Source organism: Grammomys surdaster, unplaced genomic scaffold, assembly GCF_004785775.1.
Source record: "Grammomys surdaster isolate TR1022 unplaced genomic scaffold, NIH_TR_1.0 254, whole genome shotgun sequence".
Taxonomy (NCBI): Eukaryota; Metazoa; Chordata; class Mammalia; order Rodentia; family Muridae; genus Grammomys; species Grammomys surdaster.
The window spans coordinates 1,022,904-1,033,500 of NW_021604695.1; the positions used below are offsets into that span (position 1 = coordinate 1,022,904).

The 10,597-nt window shown below is 49.7% G+C and overlaps 1 protein-coding gene across 3 annotated transcripts in view; it reads left to right on the forward strand.

Annotated features, from left to right (window-relative positions):
- LOC114627474 (ubiquinol-cytochrome-c reductase complex assembly factor 1) overlaps positions 1–9,325 on the forward strand; it is a 96,539-nt gene extending 87,214 nt beyond the window's left edge. For all 3 annotated transcript variants that reach the window (XM_028775303.1, XM_028775304.1, XM_028775305.1), the window contains exons 9-10: positions 4,881–4,994; positions 7,686–9,325. In XM_028775303.1, the coding sequence (XP_028631136.1) occupies positions 4,881–4,994; positions 7,686–7,820 (249 nt within the window). In that variant the 3' untranslated portion in view covers positions 7,821–9,325. The remainder of the gene's footprint in view (positions 1–4,880; positions 4,995–7,685) is intronic.
- The last annotated feature ends 1,272 nt before the right edge of the window (positions 9,326–10,597 follow it).

Sequence of the window (10,597 nt, forward strand, 5' to 3'; positions counted from 1 at the left end):
TTCCCATGTAGCTCATGCTTCCCTCCTGTCTTCCTGATGCTTTACCGTGTCACAGGCCTTCTGTGACCTGATGTGTTGTCTCTCATTGCCTGTCCTCCATGGGAGGCCTTTGGCCTTGCTGTCCTGCAGATACTGTTAAGCCTGATTAGCACTCTTCTGGACTGCAGGGGCAGCTGAAGGACTCTCAGTGTTTCATGCACTGTTTCCTCTTGGCTAGAGTGTCCTGAAGCTCTCCACATACTCCCATTTCTTTAATGATCGATGTAGTTATTGTATATCTGCCTGCATGTATATGTGCACGGTGAGCGTGCCTGGTGACAGTGGAGGCTGGGAGAGGGCACCAGATCCCCTGGAACTAGTGTTACAGATGACCATGTGGCACCATGTGGGTGCTGGAAACCAAACCCAGGGCAGCAAGTGCAGCAAGTGCTCTTAACCACTGAGCCATCTCTGCAGCCTCATTCATCTAGTTGTTTTGAGACATGCTGGTTGTTCTGGAGCTTGCTGTGTAGACCAGGCTGGCTTCAAACTCACAGAGATCCTCCTGCCTCCACCTCCTGAGTGCTTGGGGATTACCATACCCAGCTAATCCTCCCTATTCTCTTTTTTCTTTTCTTTTCTTTCTTTCTTTCTTTCTTTCTTTCTTTCTTTCTTTCTTTCCTTCTTTCTTTTTCTCTCTCTTTCTCTCCCTCCCTCCCTCCCTCCCTCCCTCCCTCCCTCCCTCTCCTTCCTTCCTTCCTTCCTTCCTTCCTTCTTTCTTTCTTTCTTTCTTTCTTTCTTTCTTTCTTTCTTTCTTTCCTTTCTTTCTTTTTCTTTCCTCTTCTCTTCTCTTCTCTTTTCTTTTTTTTAACCAGGGTTTCTCAGTGTATCTCTGGCTATCCTGGAACTTACTCCGTAGACCAGACTGGCCTCAAACTCAGAGACCCAGCTGGCTCTGGCACCCAAGCACTGAGATTAAAGAAAGGCATGCACACTACACCCGGCTAAAATTTTTAAAAATCTTATTTGTTTTGTTTTGTTTTGTTTTTAAACAGGGTTTCTTTTTGTTAGCCTTGCCTGTCCTGGAACTCACTTTGTAAACCAGGATGGCTTTGAACTCTCAGATCTGCCTGCCTCTGCCTCCCAAGTGCTGGGATTATAGTCACCACTGCCAGTCTTCCTCCCTGTTCTTAAAGGTCCTTTCTTTGCACACTCTCCTAAGCTCTCTGGACCCCTGTGGTGTACTCTGCCTTTCACATTCCATCTGTTCAGCAGTGGGTTTGATGTCTATCATGCTCGGTAGATGAGGAAGATGTTGGTGAATCAAACAAACATGGCCGATCTTTTTCCCGTTGAAGTCACTGAGACAGGTGGCCCACAAGTAACTACTAAGCAAGCGAATAAATACCCAGTTACTAAGAGTGCACTGCTGGATAATAACAGTGGGAGATACAGTATGGCCAGGGAGAGCTCCCCAAGGACTCATACTCAAGGACAGGCTGAGGATCAGGGGCAAATACAGCAGTGGAGCTTGGTCTCACCAAGTGACTTAGCATCTGTGCTCTGTGCTACGTTGTCTTCTGGATTGCAAGCCTCCTGAGAGCTGAGTGCAGCAGCTATGATAGCCTTATGCTAAGCACATGGTGGTAGCTGCCAGGACAGTGCCATGGCTTCCTCTCTGTTACTCTACACCTAGACACCGTAATTTCCTAAAGAATGCCTTCTATGCCATGATCTAAGCAGTGGGCACCCTGTTAAATTGTGGGACACTGGCCTGCACCTTAATGCTTGCCTCCTGAGTGTCTCTCTCTCTCTTCTGCTTACTTCTCTCGGATCTGCACACCTGATGAGTCTCCCACCTGTTCTCACTGAGTTACTAACAGTCTGATGGAGAGAAGGCTGCAGCTGGGTTTGGTGCTGGAGTCTGCCATTTTCAGCACACTGGTACTGTGTGCCAGCACTGTGTGAAGGCTAGGCAGGGACAGTTCCCTCTCAACACCAGTTACCTCGCTAACCTCTGAGCCTCGGTGCTTGTCTGTCGAGAGGGGGTAATCATACCTGTGCTGTGTGGTGCAGGTAGTCATTAGACACTAGCTGGCAAAGAAACCTGGTAGTCTGGAGCAGGTTGCTAGCAAGGCTAACACCTCCTGAGTCTCCCTTTCCCTCTAACAGCTCGGGACCCCCGTGTATGGATTTGCCCTGTCCTGCCATCTCCCCCGGCTCCAGAGACCCCTGATTGCAGCAAGCTTGACTCCCCGGCTTCTCTTTTTCTGGGCTCTGTTCATTCTCCAAGCCCTGTGACACGCCCACCCACTCTTTCCAACATCACATAAGTGGGTCTCCGCCAGCAGCATCCTGCCTGTGCCCAGGGCACATCGCACACAGGCGGGCTGTCGTGTTCTCACATAGCTTGCAGGGAGGTGGTGTGCCTGAGCTTGTCCTTGGCCATGTTGCCATCGCTAGAAGTGGATTTCTCCAGCTCAGCCATCACAGCAGGATGGGATTCAGCTGAGGAGCTGTGGGGGTTATTTAACGGAAGGCATCTTGAGCAGGTGAAATGTCTTCCCAGCTGTCTGATAAACTCACATGCTGAACCTTTTTGATAGCTGACCTGGAATCAGCTTCATACACCGCAAGGCCCATGAGGCTGGACCAATGTATAACCTGGACTAAATGCCCCTGTGTCTTTATAATCTTTATTACACAGAGACCTTTCATAGGCATTGTCTCTTAATGCTTACAACTCTGTGGGGTAGGAATGGTCAGGCTTGACTAACTCATGAGAAACTAAGGCTCCAGCAGAGTAAGGGCTTTTCAAAGGTGACACTACTATCAAGTGACTGAGCTGGCATTGAACTTAGGTAGTCTAGCTCCCAGATCCTGTTGCTGTCTCAGCTGCTAACTAAAGAGTACTCTTATGTATTGTACCCAACATACTTCACTTTTTCAAATGGCTTTGCAGCCTGGCACAATGGCACACACCTGTCATTCTAGTACTTGGGGAAGTATAGGCAATGGGTCAGGAGTTCAAGGCCTCCCTTGGCTACATAGAGAATTTGAGGACAGCCTTGGGTGACCCTGTTGCAAAAAATCACAAAGCTGTGCTAGAGAAAGCTCACTCGGTAAAGAAAGTTATCACAGAGCCAGGCTGGATCCCAGGGACCCTCACGGTGAAAGGAAAGAACCAACCCTTGCTGGTTGTTCTCTGACCTCCGTGTGCACCCTGTGGCATGTGCACACCCAAACTCCATGCATGCAAAATTGGTAAATGGAATAATTTTTAAGACCCGTTCCTTTTTTTGTATGGTGGAACTGGGAATCGAATCCAGGGCTTTGAAGATCCTAAGCAAGTACTCTACTGAGCCACACCCCCAGGGCACATTACCTCATCCTTGTGATCTGAGGACCGTGCAGGTAGTGCAAGTGTTTTCTTTTACCTCCTGTTCCCCTTCTGGGGTTAGAGGCAAGCACCACCACACCCATTTTAGAACAAATGTTTTCATTGCTTTGAGTACCTAAGAAGCCTGAGCCTGGGGTTCAGCTGTTACTATCAAACCTGACTGTGGCAGAACCCAGACTCAGTGCAGTGCTCTGCAGGCACACTTCAGTTCTATGACCTTCCTTTCACAATGGCAGAAAACACTTCTGGGCCTCTCCCTTCAATTGCCTTCATCCTCCCTGCACTCGAGATCTGAACTAGAAAATGTCTATAATTGGCCTCTATAAAATCTGGGCTTCTGCCGGGCAGTGGTGGCGCACACTTTTAATCCCGGCACTTGGGGGGGCAGAGGCAGGCGGATTTCTGAGTTCGAGAGTTCGAGGCTAGCCTGGTCTACAGAGTGAGTTCCAGGACAGCCAGGACTACACAGAGAAACCCTGTCTCAAAAAACAAACAAACAAACAAACAAACAAACAAACAATCTGGGCTTCCAAACAGACTTCCCAGAGCCAGGAGAGGCAATATCAGGCACACAGACAGGCTCTGAACATTGCCCAGTGCAGCCCCCGGTGACCCATGGCAATCCTACTAACCAGCCTGTTCCTCTCCTCAGGGAGAGTCTGGGCCAGTCATGGCCACATGAGTAACAGTGAAGGCAAGGTACCCAGTTCCCTTTCCCAAAGAGCTACCTTGCAGATGTGTGACCTTGGACCAAGCAGGTATGAGCACCCATCCCCATGTCCAGCCAAACACAGATTTGCAACGCTGCCAGCCAGCACTTTGTTAACAGAGGGTGCTATGCTACCCTTACTGGGCTTTGCAGACATTCATTGTCTAGGCCAGGCACAGAATGGTAGGGGTGAACGGACCATACCTGGAAGGATCCACCAAACACGAGTGCCAGCTCTGCATTACCTTAGCCAGTGCCATGACCCTCAGAGTCCCATGTTCTTCTTCTGTATGAAAAGAAGGGTTGAAGGGCTGGAGAGACGCTCAGTGGTTAAGAGCACTGGCTGCTCTTCCAGAGGACCTGGGCTTAATTCCCAGCACCCACATGCTGCTTCACATGCCTGAAACTCCAGTTCCAGGGAATCTGACACGCTCTTCTGGTCTCTGCAGATTACCAGGCACACACGTGGTGTACATGCACACCAAACCCTCATACACATAAACTAAAAATAAAATTTCCTTTTAAACAAAGAAGCACTCAGGAGGCAGAGGCAGCTTCATGAGTTCTAGCCTGGTCTACATAATGAGTTCCAGGCCAGCCAGAGCTACACAGTGAAACCCTGTCACCCTGTCTCAACAATTCTCCCCCATCCCTGCCCACAAAGGTCTAGGCAGATGTTTTCAGAAGCTCCCCCAATGCCCTCTCACTCATGAATCCATCCTCTGGTCTCCTGTGGAAATATCCAAGTTTTGTACCGTGGCTCTGCAAGACACTGCCTGTGCTGTGTTCCAGGGGATCCTTTCGGATGATCACGGCCTGGCTGCTGCGCTCTGGAGAACCTTCTTCAACCAGAAATGTGAAGACCCTCGACAGCTTGAATTGCTGGTGGAGTATGTGAGGAAACAGGTCAGCACCATCTTTCTCCCTGGGCAAACATGGCGGCATCTGAGTCCTCCTGAGTGTGTGCTGTCAGCGTCTTGGTAGCTGATAGAGGCTGACGTACCAGGAGCTAGTTTAAGGGATTCTGACCTAGTCTCATAAGCAGCAAGCATTGATGAAGACAGGGCTCCTTCCTCCCTCCCTCTGTCCTTCTCTCCCTTCCCTCCTTCCCTTTCTCCCTTTCTTCTTCTTTCTTTCAGACAAGGTTTCTCTCATGTAGCCCAGGCTGGCCCTGGATTCCTGATCCTCCTGCCTTCACCTGTGAGCCACCAGGCCTAGCTTAAGAATGAGCATCTTCAGGCTCATTTATAGTGACACATGCCTTTAATCCCAGCACTTGGGAGGCAGAAGGAGACATATCTCTGAGTTCGAGGTCAGCCTGGTCTACATAGAGAATTCCAGGACTCTCCTGTCTTTTCAAGACTGTTTCTGTCTTGGGAGGAAAAAAAAAAAAAAAAAACATGAGCACATCTGTGTCCAACTGTGACTGGACCAAGGATCCCAGGGATGGGGACAGAAAGGGAAGCAAGAGCCATGGTTGTTCATTTGCTGTTTCGTTACCACTGATACTGAGTGCTATGCTGAATACTATGTACGCCCTCGGTCCTGGAAGTGGTGGCATGAGGCAGGGTGACACCCATCATGCCGCTGTGTGCTCAGGTAGATTTCTCTGCTCCTGACTTGGAGCAGAGCCAGGCTTCAGGCCACACCTAGCAAACACATCTCTAGTTCTCCTCACTGGCTGCTCGTCACTGCCTGTCATGGTCCCCGGATCAGGCCCTTACTCCTGGCTTTTCAGGGCTCCTGCCTCTAAAGCTTCCAGGGCGCTCTTGGGGAAGGGCTGCTTGAGCACAGGTAATTCTGTGAATTAACTCCTGATCTCTTGCACCAGATCCTGCTTGGGTAGGAAACTCATGCCTTCTGGATGAATGCATTCACTCATCCCGAGATGGAACATGGAGGCTTTTCCGGGGTCTCCCAGTCGGTTCACCCTGCATGACTGGCCTCAGACCCCAAGCTGGGTGAATCATGTAACCACCAGAGGCCACAGCTGCTGCAGACAGCTCACCAGCTTGAGCTGTTTGTGAGTCACACCTTCGCTTCATGGACTTGGCCTCTGGGGCTAAAGGGGCATCATGCCATAGTAACTCTCGAGTTCACCTCCATGGCCTTGCTAGCCTTCAATAACCAGGAAAGGGAAGGCCAGATCCCAGCTCTAGAGCAGTCAGGGCTACTAGGACCAGCTAGTTGTCTGGTGAAAGATTGACCTGCTGAACCTGTTGATAGCCAGGTGGAAGGGAACTCCAGAAGACAAGACTGCCATTTGACTATTCTTGAGATTTGCCAAAGCCAGGGAGAAGGCACTGCGGCTGGAGAGCCTCACCCTCAGACAGGAGTCGAAATTGGCAAAGTAAACACTGTTTTTAGAGAGACCCACCCAGTTTTCCCATCTGTCCTGGTGGGCTTGTGCCAAAGGCCATGACAAGGCACAGCTAGGACCTCTCTCAGGGGCCCAAAAAGAGGAGTTTGCCATAGCTAATGTCTTTGTGAATAGTCTCATTTGGAACCGTTAGAGGTGGGCAGTAGTGGGACCCTAAGAAAGCAAGGAGCTTTTCTGGTGGGAACCCAGTCCTGTCGTGCCTTGAGGACCTGCTGTGTCAGTCCTCCCTCGAGGAGCCAGACAGGTCACAGGCAGCCCAGAAGTCAGTCAGTCAACCAGTAGTTATGTTGAGGCTGGCAACCGAGGAGGTAGGCAAAATGGTGGCATTGGAGGTAGAAGCAGAGGAGCCAGAGAGAGGCGTGGGCTATGGTTCAGTTGACCTGCTTCCCTGGCAAAGCTGAGCCTCTCGGGTGAAAGGCTGGGCCTTAGTCTAAGAGACATGTAAGATGCAACCGCAGCAGTGAGCTCTTTGAACAGGGTACAATCCAAGACCTAAGATGAGGCAAACCCCCAGTCTTCCTTCCTCTCCCAGTAAGGGAGCCTGTCTTATGGGGCCAGGCAAACTGGGCCCACTGGGCAGCATCAGGGCCATTAAAGGACAGTGGAGTCACAGACACTAGGAAACTAGTTGGCATGCTGGTGTTTTGCATACATCTTGCTGTTTCTCTCCCCAGTGCCCATGAGATACACATTTCCAGCTGGTCTCAGTGCAGTGCCACCAGCGGAGGGCAGAGAGTACAATCATATGCTCTAACTTCTGGCCTACAAGAACTTTGTGATGAGGGTGTAGCAGTGGTTAATGTCCCTCTGGAGTGGGTGGACTGGGGATGTGTGACAGTGGGATTCACTAGGCCCTCAACCTTTCTAATGTTGTGACCCATTAAAATCATAGTCCCTCATGTTGTGGTGGCCCCCAACCATGAAGTTACTTAATTGTTACTTCATAACTGTGATTTTGCTACTGTTAAGAATCATAATGTAAATATCTGATATACACGATATCTGATATGCAACCCAAAGGGATCGTGACCCAGAAATTGAGAACCGCAGCCCTGGGTAATTATTTCTCCAGATCTTTTTTATATAGTAACCGTAGATCTGGACAGTCAGATAACCACCCCCCACCACCCCGTCCCTCTCCACTCCTTGGAGAGGCTGCATCTTTGCACCCTCAAGTGAGCACCTATCCTCTGTTCCTGTACCCTCTCCACTTGCAGATGCAATACCTAGACTCCATGAACGGTGAGGATCTGCTGCTGACAGGGGAAGTGAGATGGCGCCCTCTGGTGGAGAAGAATCCACAAAGCATCTTGAAGCCCCATGCTCCTACTTACAATGATGAGGGTCTTTGACCGACTGGTCCCTCCAGACAGCTGGCTGGCTGACGTTGAGGAACCTCCATGGAAGAAGTGCCTGTTTGCCACAGGACCCTGAGGAAGGTGGCCTGAACTGACTTGAACAGCACCTGTTGAATACTCGGCTCATTTGTGTTGAGTTTCTTCTTCCTGAGCCCAGGAGTCTGATCTGGTGGGGGTACTGCTGGGAGCTCCTCTTGTTCTTCTGACACGTTCCCTCCCTCAAGAGAAGCCCCAAGCACACTTCCCAAGTCCCTTCAGCAGCACAGGTGACTGAGAGCTTTTTCCGAAGGCTGAGGAAGGGATGGGTAGGTTAGAAAGGGGGTGCCTTCACCCAGGGCCTCCTGTGCCTGGAGCAGTTTATACTGTTCCTAAGTCAAGGCAGGTAACCATGTACTGTTCCCCATCTGTGAGCCATGGGTTGAAGTAGCCATTAAAAAGAGAGACTTATTTCTGCCATGGTTTTTCTTTGTTCCAAGGTCTTTTAGAAATATAGGTAAAGCTCGGTGTAGTGGTGCATGTCTTTAATCCAAGTATTTGGGAGGCAGAGGCAGGTGACTCTCTGAGTTCTAGGCCAGTGTGATCTACAGAGAGAATTTCAGGACAGCCAGAGTTACACAGAGAAACCCTGTCTGGAAAAAACAAGAGAAAAGGAAAGAAGCGTAGGTGAGACTGGATTCTTCAAGCCCAGGATCTAACTCTGGCTCAGCTAGAGGCAGCAAGAGGAGGAGAGGTGCTCAGGGCCTCTGCTGCTATTCCAGTCTCCAGGTCACAGAGAGGAGTCACTGTCTGGGCAACGCACAGGCTGCCAGGCACGTTCTCTGGAATCCCGAAGGTCTCAGAGGACCAGGGGGCTTGTCACATTCTAAGTCATTTAGAAAGAACAAAAGTCCCTTTGTCACCCACAGTGAACTGGGGGAGGAACACACTCTGTTTCCTCACTTGGTCTCCCTTTACATGAGATAGTGTGGCAAAGAGAACGTTCTTCCTGGCATGTTGGTACCATCCCAAGCCGCGGCCCAGTGTCTACCCCCTCCCCAACTTCTAAAGCATGTGCTGTGATGGGCGCCTGCTCTGGGCACTTGAGGGGCCAGGTCTCTCTTCCCTGAGAGTTTGGGTCATCTTTTGGAAGGTTTTCTGAAATTGAGGAAAGGGGGTGGGGACTGTCTTGCCCCTCCCTTCCCCCACCCAGCTTCCTTCATTGAACTTGCTATAAAATGAGTCATATGAAGAAACCCTATACTGTGAGGTATGCGCCACTTCTGTGAAAACATTACAAATCAAGCCGCCTTCTCAGTTTATTTAAGATGCTTTTGTTGCAAGCGGGGCTCTGGAGTGAGGCGTCCTCTGCGGGTATGAGATAATAGCACCTTGTAACTCATTACATCTGGGCACTATTTACATAAACCAGAGGCGAGCCAGGCAGGGATTTGCTGATTAATTTATTTTTAATGGACTGAAGTATGCCATGCACCAAAATAAACTTTACTGTGTGTACCTAACTGCTCCTGGAATGGATGGAAAAATTAATGGAACAGATTTTGGCTCCTAACTCTGCACGTTAATTCATATATAAAAGTTATTTGAGCGTTAACCCATTTGCTGCCCAGGGCAGCTCCCTAGCCACAGATCCCAGCCCGCAGCACCAGCTTAGCTACTGGGCTTGCTTTCGTGTCCTGGAAACTCAAATTTGCAAGCAGCTTTAAGATCATTTGCGACCGTCCCAGTACCCTTGCCCACCTTTCTTAGGTTCCGTGTTCATACAAACCCTAGCTGAGTCTCACAGCAGAAAATGGCCCCTGCTTGCAGAGCCTATCTCCATGGGATTGGGTGTTAGGATCCAAGCACCTCTTAACAAGGAGCTGTGTTGTACTTCTCAGGCTCCTTATTCATGGCCGTCTGCATCAGTTGCCTACACCAGGACCTCTCATCTTCAAGATAAAACTCAGATGCTCTATAGGCCAAGGGCTGTTTGGTTGACTCCCACTCATCCCAGCCTGCTTTTACAAGTCTCCCATCCATTTCTTCCCTGAGCACCCTGAGTGACTTGGAGTTATCTGAAGGGACCCCACTGTCTACTCTACCTGGAGCTCCTGGTGCTAACTAGTGAAATCTTAACCTTCCCACATGTCACCTCCCTGCCCCTCTCCCCCAGAGCCCTGTAGGCTTTCCAGGGTACTCTTGATGGTGTCCTCTCTAAACTTGACACCTCTCAAAAACACCGAGGTGGGTTTTGTTCACACCCTCCATCTGTACTGCGATCAATGTTGGCTACAGCCACGCAGAGTGGCTGCCGAGTTGGGAGGTCACTCACTGTGCACTGCCGTGCAGTGTCTGTGTGCACCTTGGTTCATAACTGAGAGTGAATGGACAACTGAATCACTCACTGTCAGTGCTAGCCCAACCAAAAGGCCCCGTTGGGCTAGCCTCAGCTCAACTTATTTAGCAGTGATGCTACAATATCAAGGAGCTATAAATCCAAATGCCCCATGTAAACACTTTCTTTCTTTCTTTCTTTTTTTTAATTTTGTTTTTTTGAGTTTTTTGTTTGTTTGTTTTTTGTTTTTTCGAGACAGGGTTTCTCAGTGTAGTTCTGGCTGTCCTGGAACTCACTCTGTAGACCAGGCTGGCCTCGAACTCAGAAATCCGCCCGTCTCTGCCTCCCAAGTGCTGGGATTAAAGGCGTGTGCCACCACCGCCCGGCTTTTTTTTTTTTTTAAACACTTACTTTCTTTCTTTCTTTCTTTCTTTCTTTCTTTCTTTCTTTCTTTCTT